Source organism: Maylandia zebra, linkage group LG5 (assembly GCF_041146795.1).
Source record: "Maylandia zebra isolate NMK-2024a linkage group LG5, Mzebra_GT3a, whole genome shotgun sequence".
In the NCBI taxonomy this organism is placed as follows: Eukaryota; Metazoa; Chordata; class Actinopteri; order Cichliformes; family Cichlidae; genus Maylandia; species Maylandia zebra.
Genome location: NC_135171.1, coordinates 26,550,254 through 26,568,836, shown reverse-complemented (window position 1 = coordinate 26,568,836; position 18,583 = coordinate 26,550,254). Strand labels below are relative to the sequence as shown.

The window sequence follows — 18,583 nt, the reverse complement described above, 5'->3', positions numbered from 1 at the left end:
TGGTCACCACTGATCAGGTGGGTAGAGGATGCCCAAAATCCTTTCCTAAGTCAGGAAAATGCTCAAACATTCTCCAGTGTTTGCAGCACGCAGTTGACTCATCAGCTGCACAGTTGAAGGCTCCGGTCACATTGTTGACGAGCAGCTAGGACCTGCCTCCATTTTTCTTGACACTTGGCCTTGAGCAAAGGGGGCCCACGCCGGGTAAAGTAGGATGGGAGCTGGAGCCAGCGCTGAGGAAAAACGCTCCAGGGAGCTGGAGAAGAAACTGAAGGAGGATGCCGACAAGGATGCAAGAACTGTCAAGCTGCTGCTGCTAGGTAAAGACAGGAGAGCTGGTAGAACCAAATGGCTAAGACGCATTAGTAGAAAACAACAATATCTGCTTATACATATCTAAGGGCCCATGGTGATGATAATTAGAGCACTTTTAATTCTAATTAAAGTTTTGTCTGTAGCATGTTCTGTTCGCAAACTTGAGTTTGCAAAGAAAAAACATACAAAACTCCCTTTTTTCTTGATGCAATTTTTTTTCATATACTTGATGTCAAATAATCATACAAATAAAGTAGAAGTACTGCTATGGATAGATCTTATTTACCCCAAAACCCTTAAAAACTTACCAAATTGCCTAATTTTAAAACAGCCTAGGTGTTGATAAGAAGTTACATGTCTGTGTCATGTAAAGGCCTAATCAACTGTGTCCCTAAATTGCTGAGACACCTTGATAATCACTCAAGCCGATCCTCTGTTAATCCTGAAACAACAGGTCCTTCAGCACAAAGGGCTTAACCGTGAAGGACAAGGATACTGTACCACAAAACCCAAACACAGCCTGTGGCTGTAGCCCTCAAATATATTTTAAATACACTTTAGGCAATGTGTCAATAAATCAATGAGAAATGTGCGTTTAAAAAGTCATTTCTGTGAAGATTTACAGTTTTAAATTGATCAGCAGCTTAACCAGTAATTTCATACACCACACTGTGTTTTGCTGTATAAAGAAATACTGATTTTTTCAGGAAAGTCATTCAGTATTACAGTCAGGTATATTTATCTGACAAATGGTCATGGATATTGCGTCATTTATAGCTTTTTTGAGTCCTCTAGTAATGTAGGTCAGGGATAAGAAAAGATTAGACCTGAAGTAAGAAGTCCCTTTATCTGATGAAAAATTGCAACGTCTTCTGTAATTAACTCAAAAATACAAAATTAGCACCAAAAATAAGGTCAAAATTACCCACTTATCTTTCCCTAGATCCTTAAACATGATGAAAGCATTTTTATAAATATGTCATTCAAACAATTCAATTCTTGCTCTTCTTCCATACAGGTGCTGGAGAATCAGGCAAAAGCACTATTGTCAAACAGATGAAGTAAGCTGACTTTGCATCTGAGCATTGCTGACCTTCTTTTAGAGTTGACTATGAGTTGCATTTTTTTAATGCTACATTTTTTCTCACCAGAATTATCCACAAAGATGGTTACTCGCTTGAAGAATGCTTGGAGTTCATTACCATCATCTACAGCAACACCCTGCAGTCCATCATGGCCATTGTGAAGGCCATGAACACGCTCAATATCAACTACGGGCACTCTGATCAGCAGGTAACCACTGCTGACACTCATTTCCACATACATATGAAGCTAAACAGCTTTCGTGGTCCTTATAGCTCACTAAACACACACATGCCTCCATGCAGGATGATGCCAGGAAACTCATGCATCTTGCAGACACCATTGAGGAAGGCACCATGCCTAAAGAAATGGCAGATATCATTCTGCGTCTGTGGAAAGATTCTGGCATACAGGCATGCTTTGACAGAGCTTCAGAGTACCAACTCAACGACTCTGCTGGATAGTAAGATATCACATTTACTCAGGTTTAACATTGCTACATTATTTTAATCTCTTGTATCAGGATGTGTCATTGACTTATTCTCTTCTCCTTCCCCCGGCAGCTATCTGAATGACTTGGAGCGACTGATCCAACCAGGCTACGTGCCCACTGAGCAGGATGTGCTGCGATCAAGAGTGAAGACCACTGGTATCATCGAAACTCAGTTTTCTTTCAAAGATCTCAATTTCAGGTGAGCCAGAGCAATGTTTATCAAGAGAATAAGACAAACAAATCAGCCGCTGGGCTTCCTGTGTGCACGGTGGCAAACAAGGCAACATGCTCCTGTTCTCATGCAGAATGTTTGATGTGGGAGGTCAGAGGTCAGAGAGGAAGAAGTGGATCCATTGTTTCGAAGGCGTGACCTGTATCATCTTCATTGCTGCTCTGAGCGCCTATGACATGGTCCTGGTGGAGGATGATGAAGTGGTATGACAAGTTAAACTAGATACTTGATATTCTTTTATTAGTGTCCATGTTTTTGGAAAGTCTCTTCACTGGGATTTTTTTTCTCCCAGAATCGCATGCACGAGAGTCTGCACTTATTTAACAGTATCTGCAACCACCGCTACTTCGCCACCACCTCCATCGTACTCTTCCTCAACAAGAAAGATGTGTTCGTTGAGAAGATCAAGAAAGCACATCTCAGCATGTGTTTCCCTGAATATGATGGTGAGATAATCATTTCAAATACATATTTAAGATAGTGGCAAGCTAAGTAAAAGCAAAACTTTATAATTACACTGTCTCACCCAGGCCCCAATACCTATGAGGATGCTGGTAACTATATCAAGATGCAGTTCTTGGACCTGAACCTGCGCAGGGACGTCAAAGAAATCTACTCTCACATGACCTGCGCTACCGACACAGAGAACGTCAAGTTTGTGTTCGATGCCGTAACCGACATCATCATCAAAGAAAACCTGAAGGATTGCGGTCTCTTCTAAAAAAACACGCAGAAAACCAGATGAAGGTGAGCAAAGTAGAAAAATGATTTTAAAGATAATCAGGATGAACTGTTGTCATCGGTCACTATGGTTCACTCCTGTTTTGTTTTTTGTTTTTTACAGGGTGCTGGTAGAGCCCTATCACATTTCACAGATCTTTTTCTCAATTCAAACTGAGGCCTGAAGATGAAAACTGTCCCTGCAAGCGGCCATCCTCAAATCAGCGAATGCAAAAAAGAAAAATCTATTTTTTGTGTTCAAAATTAAGTTCTAGCTTTGACAAAGAACTTTTTTTCAGATAGCTCCAAATTCAGAAACTTCCGTGCAGGTTTCAGATGAGTTGAATTTCAGTTCATCTAAATTTTCCTCTCAAGTCTCTTGAACTGGTCTTTGGGGGGTGGCATGCAGTGTGTAGTTAAAACATCAGGAGCTTCTGTCAGCAAACAGTGATTTTTTTTTCTCATGTAATGTGAAAACATTTCCGGCTAATGCATTGTCTGTGTGTTACGGTAAGTGATCAGTGTACGGCTAAAAGGGCAAAGAAGATGACCTAACCACCTGCATATGCACTTCAGCCTCTGTTAGATATTTTAACAGAACCTTTCACTAGAAATGGCTTTTATGTACAAACACACTACAGCAGTTTGTAACATAACTCGAGCATGTCACAAATCGAACCTGTGACATGCTCGAGTCACATGAAAGTGTTAGGAAATCTAACTCTTTACAATAGTTGAAAATGGCCAGTGTATATAATTAAGTAGATTTCTGTTGGACAGTTAATTAAGTATGGCGACAGCATGTTGATATGTAACAATGTCGAGGGATAGATTTGTCAAAGATTTGTTTAAGTTAATTAAAACTCTGGGCCTTTGAGCCAACAATTCTGTACAGAAACCACTAATTGTATTCCTTGATCAAACTTATTAAAGCTTCTGTAGAAAACTCAGTACTTCTCAGTCTTTCACAAATTAAAAGCAACTCTGCAGTGTTGTGTTTAGAATTTTACATTTATTATTTTCACTGAATATTTCTTACTTAAATCATTGAAACGTGTCATTTTTACAAGTGACCGCCTTTAGTTTTTCATAAACGTTCAAAGAACAGCTCTGCGTTGAAGATTCTTTGCCTCCCTGTTTTTTAAATACAGTAACTATTCAGCAGTTACATTTTTTTATATGTAGATTTTCAGAAGCTCAAAATAGAATAATTGACAACTCCATGTCCAACTGAAGCTTGTTGCTTTGTCAAATTAAGAGAACTGAACTTGAGTCCAGGGGTTGAACTTGCATTTCATATATTTTCAGTGGAAATCTCAAAATTAGGACCAAAGGGATCACAAAGTAAGTCAAGAAGGTCATCATTAGGCCGAAAATACAAAATAAATGTCTCAAAAAGGAAAAATGTTACAAGTGAAAAATCTACTATCTTCATCGGCAGAAAAAAGCTCTAAAATGTATTAGAAAACAATTAAAAGTCAAAAAATTTCAGCCATCTGCTCCAGAACTCAAAAACAGATAGACAAGATTAGACGTTGCCTGAAAACATCTTACAGAGCCTGCACAGACGAAAGGTCGTAATTTGAAGCTCACCGCATGATGAGTCAAACACGGTGGAGGCAATACTCTGGTACGTGCATGTCTGCCAGTGGAATCGGGATCAGACAGTGCTTCACAGTGCAAATAAGTACTGACCCAAAGCATACTGCAGAAGCAAGACAAGAATTTCCCAATGCAAAGAAATGAAATATTCTTGAACGGCCAGGTCAGTCACCCGATCTCAACCAAATGCGGTATTTTTCTCAGTTACTGAAGGTAGAAAGTCCAGCAAATAAGCTGCAACTGAAGAAGAACTCCATGGGCTCTAGCCATTGCCTGGAAAAAAAATGTTACTTAAAATTCATCCTTGTTTAAGCAATAAAAATTGCTTTTGTTCCAAAGTAGTTAATGCTATACGTTGTAAAACCCATTAAATTAAAGCTGAAGGTTCTGCACTTCAATCACATTAAGATTGTACGACTTAAAACCCACTGTGATGGTTTATCCTCCTGAGAACCAGCCTGTTCATTTATGTCCTCTGTGGACATTTGTTTTTGGTCTATATCTTTTGACCCTACTAAGTCTGATGTACTCAAAAGAGGACATCTGGGGCTTTCCATTGATATCTCATGTGTTTGGGTGGCCTTTTTTAGCTCCAAAGAGGAAGGAAATCCCCCAAAAGGTTCAATGGGAAGATTCCTTTTTCCTCGATTCTCAAGTGTTTAGAGAGGCAAAAAGAAAAAAAGCGTCATCATCTTAGGCCTGTAAGATGACATTGATGGTCTCTTCTGCTCTAAAGGGGCAACTAATCAGGAGAAAGTTATCCTACAGAACGGGAGAAGGGAGCTAAAAGAGCTTGTTTCAGAAAGGAGGAACTGAGGGCCTGAACCAAAGCCATTTGATCAATATTATTTCAAACTGTGAAAAATTCAAAGTAACTATTAGAGTTCATTAATAAAAATAAGGAGCTGGAAATGAGACTAATAGATCCCCTTTAATGTATTAGAGCCACAAACAGACTTTTCATTTTGATTAAACAAATTATGTGCTGAGCTTCAGTGTACTTGAGAATGTAATTTTTTCTCCTTAGACAGAGCAAAGGAAACTGTTTCCCTCTGCAAACATAGGATAATTGCTCTAATAAACAGTACAGTGGCCTCTTTTAGCAAAGTTATGAATGTTCTCTCAAGCTAATAAAAGGCATATTTCCAAACTCTCTGAATAAACATGTAAAAGCTCTACAATTGATAGCTCTGAGCAACAAGTTTGTGACATAGCTGTGATTAGCATTCTGTGCTTTCCAGACTATCAGCTGGTATCAATCATTTCATTTAACTCCTCGGAAGAGGAGTTGAAACGTGTACATTACCTGCAACTAAAACTTTGAAGCGATCGGGGTAATTGCCTTTAGAGAACTTAAATATCACTGATATAATGCAGCACATTATCAAAGAAGATGAATAGCCATCTCCTACAAATAAAACATTTATATTGTAATGTCATTGTGTAATGCAGTCACTACAGTCAATATACAGTCAGGACGTTTGGCAAAAGTGGAAAAAAAACCCCAAAACTAAATCTGTACACGAATAAAACATCACAGCTAATTAAAAACAAAACAAAAAAAAACAACATTCTCTGTTTATATTTGTGGAAGAAAATCAGTTTTCACAGTACAACTGTACTTCAGTGTAGCCACTCATTTGCAAGAAAATCAGCACCATCTCGAGATATTGTAGGCAACGTTTCAAAGTTTTATTTCTTATGAAAGCATTCATTGATTATGTGTTTATTTTAAACCCTGAGTTCTCACCACGTGGTAATCATCCTGATAACAGAAATTAAATTGCAGGAAAGTCTGTATACTGACCGTGTCTGAGAGAAAACTGATGAAAAATCAATTTGCACTTCTTGAAAATTAACTATCATTGGGAAAAAAAAAAACAATACATTTTATGGCTTGTTTTTTTACATCTAAAAAAAAAAGAGCTTCATGTCATAATCAGTGTAAAACTGTACATACATATGGAATGACTCTTTTTGCAAAACATTACAGTGGCCTTTTTTCAGCCAAGTTATTCACAACATTATCATATACATTGCACAGCATCCAGAGAAACGAAGACAAATTGAAGGCACTTTAAAGAGTCGTCATTAATCTCCCGCTCATACAGTTGTGGCACTGCTCTGTTCTTTGTAAGACATTGAGTAGCTAGAAGCCTGAGAGATCAATGTTTAGCTCAATACTAATCAGAAATTAATTAACAGCTAACAAGCAGGAGGCAGTTTACCTTTATGTTGTCTGTAACTCCCTGGATACTGAGGTTTGATGTGATGTGCAAAACACAACTAAGACAGAAGACAGTTTAAAATCCTTGCAATATGGCTAGTGCGGTTTAAGAAAAAAAAAAAAAATTCATAGTGGCAATAGTTTAGACTCTTTTGCAAACCAGCCTCAGGTGTACAAAAAGAACGACATTCCTATGACCACGATCTAACGCAGCCTCTGGATTTGACAGTTCGTACCTGTTACTATCATCTGTTAATATACAGCCCTTATGTAGAAGCACTGATCTAGTGCGAATCACCTGCAAGGAGGCACCATATCCTCATGTTTAGAGAGACTTTTGTTAAGTTGAGTGTTTTTATAGGCTATGCATTTTCATGTGGCTAGATGGCACTGTTCCCATTAACACAGCATTATGATTCCCAGCTCAGCTGAAAATTCAAATGTGCATACACAAACATAATCACACACATTCATACCTGAACAGACTTTTTTTTTTGTTCCATAAGAACACAACAGTTATTCACCACTTTCTCAATGATTTGCCTGCCAAAATGCAACAAAGGATGAATCCTCATCTTCTCACAGAAAAAGTTTGGCAACATTTTCATCCAGCAAAACAGAAACAAAAAGCTCAAACTTAATTTAATCAAATTGCTTTCTCAGGATTACTTTAGTGTGAGTTTCCCGAGCAGCACAACAGACAGGAAGAGGATTTTAACCAACAAGTGGTCAGTTCATCTGTGCAATAAAGGCCTGCCCCTGCCAATTTCATTACATCCATCCCATCACTCAAAAAACTCCCACCATGTGATCTATTTGCCTCATGTAGATGCTCTTTAATGGGAGAGTGTACCGTCGCTCCTCTGGGATCCTGTTACACTGCAGAGAGTTTTAAAAAGAAAACAATTACTGTTGAAATATTTGTAATGTGAGAACAGTGGCCTAGATTCGACAGGAACATGGCCTTACATTGCTGATGTTTCTTGGAGCAGGCTGGTTGACTGGCTCTCTTTCTGTCAGTGCTCCCTCCTCACATGGAAAGTCATCATTCCATTGTTTCTCCCTGAAGCGTTTGTCTATAGGCACAACATGACCCTCGGTTGTGAAGATGTACTTGTTATCGGATTTGTGAAGTGGGTTGTCTTCATCAAACAGCTGCAATGCATAGGAGAGGTTTTTATTTACACAGTATGAAGACAGGCAGGACATCAGTACTAACACCTGGCTCATACCTCATGGAAACCTCAATGGTTTGGTCCCCACAGTTAATATGTCCATTCAATACTTACCCGTTTAAACAGCATAACAAAGATGATGCTGTAACTGGGCGTGGTCATTTTGGGCAACAACAGCTGCCTGCAAGTCCTTATCTCAGCTAATTTTCTAAGCCAGTGCACTGTGAGTACACTGGCTTAGAAAATCAATCTTTTAGCCACGTAGGACAGTAAATTACTTCATGTGGTCATGGTATGTGAAAGCAAGACAGTTTGACAAAGAGGATTTGAAATGCTGAGACAAACTGATCATTAAGTGGAATATGAGGCCTGGGCAGGCAGGCAGCACACCTTAGAATCAGGAGAACATACACACACAGCTTCAGGGGGCCACAAGCTACAGGTGATTTAGACTTCGTTACATTTTGAAGAGTCTATGACGTAAACTACACAAGTAGCTGACGCTGTTGTCAGCATTCACGATTGTGTGTGTGTTACACATTAATGACCTTGTGGTTGTGTCCTGGAGTTTTATATGCACTGCAAGCCACAATAGAAACAAGTAAAATCCGGCAACTTTTTCCCTTCTGCGTCCTTACTCTTTGTTGTGGTCAGTGGGTTTTTGTTTCTTTGTGTGTGTCATTTCGGGTGCAAACATACTTTCCCCTTAAGTTTTTCCACTTATTTGTACATTCCCAATAAGTTCAGCAATGTCCCTCCAGGAATTTGCAGGCATCTTTAAATATTTATATATTGAGCCGATTGTTATTATTCTCTCAATGATAAATTCAACTGTGGTAAAATAGTAGTTGAAACTCTGTGAACACAATACTTGCACAATGTGTCAACATGACATGTAAGTTACATTTCCATGTACATGCACATTAGGTCATGTAACAGGGTTTAAGAGGGATTTGCGGCTATGATGTACCTATGGTGTGGATTCAGTGCAGAAATCTAAAGCAACTGGTATGGTACTCCCACTGCCAGTCCCAAGCCGGGAAAAATGGGAGGGCTGCATCAGGAAGGGCATCCGGTATTAAACCTGTGCCAAATCAAACATGCGGATCCACCCTGTGTAGCGCCCTCTGGGGAAATAAGGGAGCAACCAAAAGTACCATCTCTTGCAATAACTTGAATAAAGATCTATCTCGACTATATACTGCGCTCATATATAATTTTATAGCCATATAAGACATAGCTTTCTATCTGAATGGTCAAGCTGCAACTTACCAGATAAAGATATTTGCATGTCTCGCTGAGGAAAAAGCTCTCCATGCGATCCTCTTTGGATTTATCCACGACATGATGGAGAGTGGCATACCCACATCTGCAAAGAACACAATTCCGCTCAGCCAAAAGCAAACACAGAAGAGCTTTAACAAGCTCAAAAAGAGTAAACAGTGTATTTTTCTATTATTATTTCTTGGACAAAAGCATCTACAACTTTAAACTTAATCTCACCTGACTTTGGCATTTTTCTCAAGGCTCTGTAGAATATCCATTCCAACATGCAGATAGAAAGGATTTTTGGTTGCCTGCAGAAGTTAAAAAAGAAGACTTGTGTGAGATGTAACAGTCACTGACAGCAGCACCAAACGCTGTGGAACAAAGACCATGACTGTTACCTGGTACAGCAGGTAAGTAGACTCTACTAGTTCTGGTCTTAAAGGGTAGAAAAGCACATCGGGAGCCTGCAGCTGCCAGTTGTATCTTTCTGGCAGAGCTCCAAAGCGCTTCCAGATGGCATAGTAGAAGGCATGCAGGCAAATGGCATCATCTACATCGCCATTCAGTACCTATGAGGCAGAAGTAGAGCTTTAATTTAGATTAACAAAACAATGTCTTTTAGACACACAAAACAAAGATTCTAGACTTCTAGAGAAATTTCTCGAGAAATCTAGAGAAGAAGATGAGAAGAAGACTGAATTTCCCTAACATGTGTTATATGTAGTTATTTGTGAGTCTTTACTAGGATAACATGACAATGCAGTTTAAAAATAATCTTGTTTTAATAGCATAATAAGTATTACTGACTCAGAGAGGATTAGTTGCCAGGCAGGTTGCAAAGTGCCCTCTGGTGGACAAATCATGCAACATCAACCCTCATAACATGGTTAAAGACCATTTTTTAAAACATTTTTAATTTTCATTTAAGAACTGTTTTACACGGCAATACAAATAGATCAGGAAACAGACAATATAGGCCGATACCTCGGTCACGTTCTACTCACAGCTGCCACTATAATCCTCACCTGAAGGCCAGGAAAGAAAGCCTGAAGTGAGTCAATCCAGGTGTTCATTATCTCACCACTGAACATGTTCACATTAACATAGAGAGGTGGGTCACCTTCTCCTTCATTGCACGACTCTCTCCTGGGGAAAAAAACCACAGAAATAATATGTAATACTAGTCCCTATGCCTCTAAATGAAATCACAGTGAAATTGTGATTTTATACGCTGCAAAGAGATTTTAATCATAAAGACAAAAACACAACTTCAGATCCTTAACAGGTGTTTATCGGTGTTTACTGATAAGGAATAAAGGGCTGATGTGTATCTCTGTTAAGTCTCATGACAGCTTTAAGTTTCTGAATCTAGTTTTCCTTCCTTCCTGAAGTTTCCTTTAGTAAGAAACTAAAACCAAAAACCATCAGCAGTTTTATTTCCTCTTTGCTTGTTTAATCCGACAGTGACTGATTTACATAGCTGGGATTCATTTCACATTTCATTTGCAACCCAGTGAAGCTGTGCAATGCTGCTGTGTCACATTTCTTTAGTGCTGAACTCACCCTCGTCTCATGTGATTCTGGATGCTTTCATAAGCAGCTGTAAACATACGGTAGTCCTCTTTTTCTCCAAAGAGGATGTACGACTTAAGCAAGTACTCATAGAAGGAGTCCATACCAGCTCCAAGACCACTCTGCTTGCCAACCCACTGCCCTGTTTGAATATTAACTACATTGCCTAAAAAGAGAAATTTAAGTTTATATTCACATTGTGTGGCCATATAATTTCAGCAAATAAACAGAAAAAAAATGAAAAAACAAAAAGAAAGTTTCCAGGGGAAGTCTTTACGCTGTACTAAACAACATACATACCCAAAAGACCGGTTTCGTTGCTCCTCAGGTTCCACAGGGCTCTGACAGCTCGTCTAGCTACCCACTCAAATGTCGAATCCCCAATTAAGCGGCTCAAAATTCCAAACTCCACCAGCAAGGACCCGGCTCCTGCAGTGCAGGTCTCATTCACACTGTCAGGAGGAACTCCGTTCTTCAGGTTCACCTGTGATAAAGATACAAACAAATCAAATCTAGTGCATTTACAGTGACCAATGACAATTTCTGCTCACATGATAACTAAGGTGTGTGCTGCAAAGTGAGACCGAAAGAATATATACCTCTAATTTGTGGTCACAACAGTCTCACTCACCCTGGGGTAGGGAATGCCTGTGCTGGTGTTCTCAAAGGCTGGCAGCAAACGCACAGCCAAGTCATGAGCCAAATGTAGCAGCTCATTATCGTAACCTTCAAAGCCCACATTGCCAAAAGGATGTTTTGGGTCAGTCAGCAGAATGTGTGCTGAAATAAGGCTTCCCAAGATCCTTCAGTTTAAAAAAAAAAAGAAAGAAAGAAAGAAATATAACACCAGAGTTCTACACATAACCAGATATTTAAAAGCTTATCGAAAGCAATTATCATGATAAATGTTACACGAGTCATCATATCAAATGTTTTGCTTTAAAAATGCGTACACTGACATATTTTGATTCCTACAGACTCTGAAAATAGTGACATATGTACCTGATGTTTGCCTCAAAAACTTGCACAGTTGAGTCCTTGTCAAAAGATACAGTATCTATAACCAGTTTGACGGCTCTTTGAAACTCTGACACGTTGCCGAGCACCTGGTGAGAAAAACCACATACTGTATAACCACAGTAAATCAACAATCAGCTGTCAGTTTTAAGACTGACACGGTAACACTTGCACCTGGCTTCATGCAGGGGAACTTAAAAGCTTGGCAGAAAACCCACAACTTACAGAGGAAGTGCTAACAACGTTGTTCTGAATGTAGTGCAGAGCAGAGAAACTCGTATATTTACTTTGAATTATGCTACTGATTGGAAAAAATACAACGACATCGCCTTGGATTAAACCAGAAGCTCCCAGTGTGAGAGACTGGAGAAATTGGCTAAAGACTGTATTTGTTATGGAAAGAAGAAGAAAAAAATCACTGCAAGACTAAATAATTGTTTTGCATTGATGATAGAATGGTCTTTAAATTATATAAATGGGAAGTGACAGCAGTTTTAATAAAAAAATAAAAAATAAAAAAAAAGATTTCATTGATGTTTAAAACAAAGAAATGCCAAAACTGGAATTGGAGGCTGATTTAAGGAAAGTATTTAGGTAAAGATATGTGAACATCTTCACTTTATTCATGTTCGATCTGGTATTATGTCTAAAATATAAAACTAAGCCAAAAAAAAAAAAAAAAAAGGAAACTGAAAACCCACAACTCACAGAGGAAGTACCAGTCACCATTGCTTTAATGCAGTGCAAGCAGGGCAGTAAATAAACAACCTACCAACAGAGTGTCCAAGGTGTCAATGAGAGTAAGGGAATAGTTCCCCAAGACATCATTTATGTTGATATTTGATCTGAAATAAAAGAAGTGAAACAGACTGTGGTTTCACACACAAGTGGGAGACATACATTATACTGATCTCAAAACATAAAGCGTACTTTAAATTCAACAACAAAGTGATATTCACAGTTTTATCACTGCATATGAGAACAAGTCTTCCCATTAAGTAGAGCTGGGCGATATAAGATTTTTTCATATCACGACATGTTTTTTTTTTTTCATTTCAGGCAATGACGATATCTATCACGATATAAGCCAAATAACTATATTTGTAAGATTTAAATGTGCCGTTGCTCACAAGTAAAATGTGAAATAATCAGCAGCTTGTTTTTATTTAAATATTTATTTCCCATAATAAGTTCAACAGGGTAGATGTACTTAAGGAACATGAGACTATTTCAGATAAATAAAGGCAAATATTGCAAACTACACAAAAGGCAGCCGCTAAAGTGTTTAAGTTTCAAAATAGAACAAACGAAACAGACTAAATTGTCAGTTCCACTTAGAAACAAAATATTAATTCTAAAAATAAATCTTAGTTTGTTTTACAGAAGAACAGACAAAATTGACTAACTTTTGTCAATATCAAATAAACTGAGAACTAAAAGGAAATTCTCAATCTCTCCTTGTTGTATAGCTTAGCTTTTCAAACAGTTTTAACAGTTACTTTAGTCTGACAAAAGCCGAATGACGAATTAGCGCTTCCAGTCAGAGACCGAGGCTACATCCACACGTACACGGGTATTTTTGAAAACGGAGAATTTCCGTTTTCGTTTTAAAAAATAATCCTGTCCACACATAAAGGGAGAAATGAAGGAAAACGCCACTATGAACATGCCAAAGCAGCAGGTGGCGCTAGATTCCTAACCGTGCAGAAATGTTGGCCAATCAGAAGTCTAGAAGCCTCGGTGGGAAAAAGTAAACAAAGCTGGGGCATAGAAGCAGAACCCAGTCATATGTGTGGAGGGACAGTAACTGTGTGTATATGTAAGCATTTAAACACTGCAGAGAGTAGAATTAACAGTAACAGTATTGTAGAAATTCATTTAACCGAAACAATAACGTGGCGCACAGTGTGACGTCAAAAAATGCGCACACCTTTGACGCTGAGTTTTCTCCGTTTTTCTAGTCCACACGTAAATGCAAAAACGGAGTTTTCAAAAATATCCACCCTGGCCGGAGTTTTTAAAAATCTTCGTTTTCAGTGACCAAAAACGCCGTTTACGTGTGGACGAAAGGTGCAAATGCATAGAACAAATGCATCTGCGTTTTCAAAAATACCCGGGTACGTGTGGACGTAGCGCATGCAACAGTTTATTGTATTTCCAGACTTGCTTTCGGCACAATTTACAGTGTGCGCTATTCTGTTTTTTGTCAGACTTGAAATAGCAAAAATACCTTCACACTACAGAACTTCTATGGCTCTTCCGTTCGACAATCTCTCCGGCGTTGGAACCATCATCTGTTTTCTCTTCGGTCACGCTCGGTTGATTTTTCTAGTCGGCACACTCATTTCCTCCATTACCCGGGCGGTATGGTGGCTGGCTGCTTCCCAAACTAATACACATGTGCGGCTTGGCACTTGTGCTGTACGTAACAAGTCACGTGACGTGACGCTGCGGCTGTGATTGGTTAGGCTCTGCGCTACTTAATTTGGATTGGCTGTTCTTTTTTTTTTTCTTTTTTTTTCTTTTTTTAAAGAGGACAAGAGCGGCGAGGTCTATCGCAATAGTTTAATTTTTCTATCGAGAAAAAGTTATATCGCGATACATATCGTTATCGTTCTATCGCCCAGCTCTACCATTAAGTAGGGATTTTTCTTCTGATTTGACAACATAAACAGTGTAGGACTGATAAGAGGGTATTAAAACATGAATACTTATTTATCAGTGCAGCTCACAACAGGGCAACTCAAAATTATTAATTATAAAATAATTTGCAGATAATCATTGATCATTTTGGTGTCATGAAAAGGAACTAGCCATTAAAAATGATAAAATCCCTTCTTGTCTTAGAAAACACTTGAGAAAGTCCCCCCCACACACACACACACAAAATTTCTCTTAATGTTAGTGATATATCTCAAAACGTTTTCTGATACAGCTGACTGATTGAGGAAACCTATTCTGCCTTGAACCATAAAGCTCTTGAACGCATCACAGAAGAGGAAAGGAGTCAGAGATGCTGCCTTATCAGCATAATTTTCTGCATCAGATAGTCTTGATATTGGCTATATCAGTGCTATGCACAGACACATTTACACTTTTTGTCCAGTTTTCTGACAGTTTTCTTTACAGTGGTAATAATTCTTGCATTGTGAATGCATCCTGTAATGTTTTTGTATGGGGATCACCCTTTGCACTACCTACACTTTAGCATACCTCACACATCATACTAGTTGCATATCTTACAACAGGGACAGCTCTCATTAGTGAGGTACCATCTATTCGCTTTTGTAGTTTTGCACAACCTTTGGTTACTCCGTTATAATATTCCTCTAGTTTCCCTATTCAAATCTGTATTTGGTGGCTTTTGTGTTTAATGCTCTGTCATTCACAAGCTACAAATGTCAAAATTTCCTTTGAGAACAATGAAGTATCTAGTTGTGGTTCTGCGTGTAGTTCCAGCTGAAGGGAAAACCTGTTACAGTTTGAAAAGCATTGTTTCTTTTAAAGGGACTGAAGGGAAAGCTGATGGATAGCACTGCTGACTCAGCAGTGGCAGATATGATCACAACTGCATCAGTAAGTAAGTTTTTAATTAAACAAAGTTTAAATGATTTGGAAAACTATAGCAGGCTTTGGAGCTTTTTGCTCAGTATCAGACTCAGTTTTGGAGAAACAAGACTGTAGACTAAATCTCTCCAGGATCTAGAGGCTTTGTCAGAAAACAAACAAGTATATGTCACCCAACCTTGGAAATAACACTTACTGATTAATTCAAGACAAACATGAGGGTAAAATAGTTGTTTCACTCTGTTTTTCTTAAACTATACATTTGCTTGAGATCATTTGATTTCATAATTTTGTATATGTTATGAAGAAAAACAGGCTATACTTCACAGAAACCCACAGGATCCCTGTTAAGACTCTTTAAGCTTGGAAAGTACAGGACTGTTCAGTGAGAGTCATCTGACCTAGGCTGGCATTGCCACAAAATAATAAGAATTATGTAAATGCTTTCTATTTAGAGAAAACATGGTTTGAACTCTCCTCCGGTTCCCACTTGTAAACCCTGACCCGTTCTTGAGTGATTCTTGAGCAGCGACATTTTACTACAAGCCAGTTTGATTACAACTGCATGCAAACTGCAATGTGCAGAAGACAGTTAAGATAACTGAGCGCCTGGAAGCGTGAACTGCATTTCACAGTAGCAGGTCCAGTCAGTTCAGGTAATCGGGGTAACAGTGAATGACTCACGGGTTTTGCACGTCTGGACCCCTCCCTTCACAGTCAATTGGATTCAGCTCGTCCTCGGGAAAGGCATATTTCATATAATTGTCATATCCGAAGTAGAACATTTCTTTGGCCATGTCTTTCATTTTGGCCTTTAGTGTGTCCGGGAAAGAGCTGTATCTCCGCACGTACTCGTCCTTGTTGCCATCGAAGAAGCTCAGGTAGGACCTCTTTGGGGACTCCTCTCCCGCCGACGCACAGGTGGTCTCCGTCTCTTCATATCTGGGGCCGTGTATTCGTTCAGACCACGAGTTATCTCGCGGCTCGGTCTCCTTTTCCTCCCTGAACAGCAAGTCCAGTTTGTGCAAATTGAAACCGAGATGGAAGTTGAACCCCCAGCTAGGTCCCAGTCCGAAAGCTAGCCACAGCATGCAGCTGAGAGACAGTCTCAATACGACAAGACCAACAAGTATTGACCTCCATTGCATCTTTGCCCCGCGTCGGTCTTGAAACGCATAGTTTAAGTCCACATACCTCAGAGGGATGACCAACTGTCAGCCCCGCTGTTTGTCCGGCTGAACTACAGGCGAGAAGGGGTTGTGGAAGTGAGTCCGCCTCGCATTTCCTGTCAACAAACCAGCTCCTCCCACATCCTGATAGGCGATTGGTGTCGTGTCAGCGGGTTCTACTAGTGATTGGTCGTAGAGATGTCAATCTCGACGGTGCGTTTCGTGGCATTCCAGATTTGTACGCCAATAAGAAAGAGCCACAAGAGTGAAACATTTAGTTTTCAAACCGAGAAATTATTTACATTTCGAAAGATGTAAAGTTGGAAAGGTCAGTTAAATGTAAATATATTGAAAAAAAGGGGGGGAAATGAACATTTTGTTCTATATCTTTAAATGCTTTCAAAGATCCCCAGAATTAATACGCTCTTTTTATTGGTTAAGAAGCCATCAATTAGAACATTATCGTAATTAAATGGTAAAAAATAATAATAATAAAGCTGTTTTGACTTATCCGCTGAATACGAGCTGCAGAGCAACTCAACCACAACAATAATACTGAGTAATTACTATATGCATACAAGCACATGGCTTTGACCGTATGTAGGAGCTTGTACCTGATTTTACTGTATTACTACACTAAGTGAGTATGCTGACCTGTAAACCCTACCAAGGGTCACCTAATATAGATCTGATCACAGGTATAATAGGCTAGGTAATTGATAACAGCTATGTAGAGCTTTTTGGTATGTAGTCATGGCAAAAAAAGAAAAGTATATCCTGAGGTTTTACATATTAGAATATAATAATAACAATAATGAAAAACTGCTCCTTAGCAGTTCTTTAAACTGGGTCAATACAACCGCAGATGAATTTCAAAACATGCAATATTACATCATGTCATTATTTTTTTCACAAAAACTAAACCAAAATGCAGAAGCAGTGTGTGAATAAGTAAATAAATACACCCTTACTGCTTCCATAGGAATTAAGAGGGAAAGTTTCAACAAGGTGTTCATAATCAAATGCACTTGTTTAACTGATCATTAGAAAGTGTGAGCACCTCTATTAAAGCAAAGGTTTTGGCAAGTACATTGATTGATTTGGCAGACTAACAAATATAAAGAAATTAATCAACAATAATGTTAAAGAAGTAACTGTTGCTGAAGATCATTTCCAAATAATCTCACGCAAATTCACCCAACAGTCAAACGATATAACGCCAAGAGAAACTGCAAAAGACACCTCAGACTCTGCAGTACTCAGTTATGATGTCAAATATAAAAGTTCATGACAGTACAATTTTTTTTTTAAAAGACGGAACAAATAAAGTTTGTTTATAAGGGTTCCCATGACCTAGGTTTGCAACATTACAGCTGAACAAAACACAAGATTTCTGGAACAATGTCCTTTAGATAGATAAGACCAACATGGAATTGTTGGCCCTGCACAGCACTACGTTTGACAAAAGTCAAAAACCCTACACCAACTGCCAAACTGTTGTTATCACCTGTTGGCTGGTGATAACTTGGAATAGTTTCGCAGCCACAGGAACGTAGTATTCTCTGAGTCAACCATGATCTCTTCAATACGCTAAAGTATTTAGAGTCAAATGTGAAGTCGGCGGTCTAACATGTAAGACTTGGCTGAAACTGGGTCATGCGACAGCAGCAAACCTACAGCAGAGTGGCTGAAAAAGGATCAAGGTGTTGCAATGGGATCTTAAGAGATTTGTACATAGGCACATGCAGGCAAACCTTTATAAAGACAAAGATCCTCCACAACAATGATAAAGTCACACAGAAAATAGTTACTTCAGGATAATACTTTTTAAAGTTGTTCTAAAAGCTGCTGAATCATGGCGTGTAATTAGTTTTCACACTCCTGCATTTCGGCTTAGTTTTTGTTAAATAAATAACGACACAGTGCAACATGTCATGTTTTGTAGTTCATCTGAGGTTGTATTGACCTTATTTTAAGACCTGCTAAGGAGATTATTTTTATCCTGTCCTGATACATAAATTCTTTCCACTGAAAGAGGGTGCACCTTCTTTTTACCATGACTGTAGTACTTCATATAAAAGAGCATATTAATGTTTTCCCCCACCCCCATACAGTGACTGTTGTTTTGATGAGTACATTCTG

At 38.8% G+C, this 18,583-nt stretch overlaps 2 protein-coding genes across 2 annotated transcripts; one reads left to right on the top strand and one right to left on the bottom strand.

The window, feature by feature from the left end:
• Positions 1 to 60: 60 nt before the first annotated feature.
• Positions 61 to 3,793, top strand: gnat1 (guanine nucleotide binding protein (G protein), alpha transducing activity polypeptide 1). Its single transcript, XM_004548695.5, has 9 exons — positions 61 to 320; positions 1,334 to 1,376; positions 1,467 to 1,608; positions 1,704 to 1,861; positions 1,962 to 2,090; positions 2,197 to 2,326; positions 2,416 to 2,569; positions 2,654 to 2,870; positions 2,968 to 3,793. The coding sequence occupies exons 1-8, from the start codon at positions 215 to 217 to the stop codon at positions 2,842 to 2,844; spliced, it is 1,053 nt and encodes a 350-aa protein (XP_004548752.1). The 5' UTR covers positions 61 to 214; the 3' UTR covers positions 2,845 to 2,870; positions 2,968 to 3,793.
• Positions 3,794 to 6,115: 2,322 nt separating this feature from the next.
• On the bottom strand, positions 6,116 to 18,492 carry edem1 (ER degradation enhancer, mannosidase alpha-like 1). The gene is made up of 12 exons (XM_004548694.6): positions 15,957 to 18,492; positions 12,478 to 12,550; positions 11,691 to 11,794; positions 11,320 to 11,491; positions 10,989 to 11,172; positions 10,680 to 10,854; positions 10,142 to 10,262; positions 9,515 to 9,685; positions 9,351 to 9,424; positions 9,120 to 9,216; positions 7,642 to 7,827; positions 6,116 to 7,551 (listed from the first exon to the last, which is right to left on the bottom strand). The coding sequence occupies exons 1-12, from the start codon at positions 16,418 to 16,420 to the stop codon at positions 7,462 to 7,464; spliced, it is 1,911 nt and encodes a 636-aa protein (XP_004548751.1). The 5' UTR covers positions 16,421 to 18,492; the 3' UTR covers positions 6,116 to 7,461.
• Positions 18,493 to 18,583: the final 91 nt, after the last annotated feature.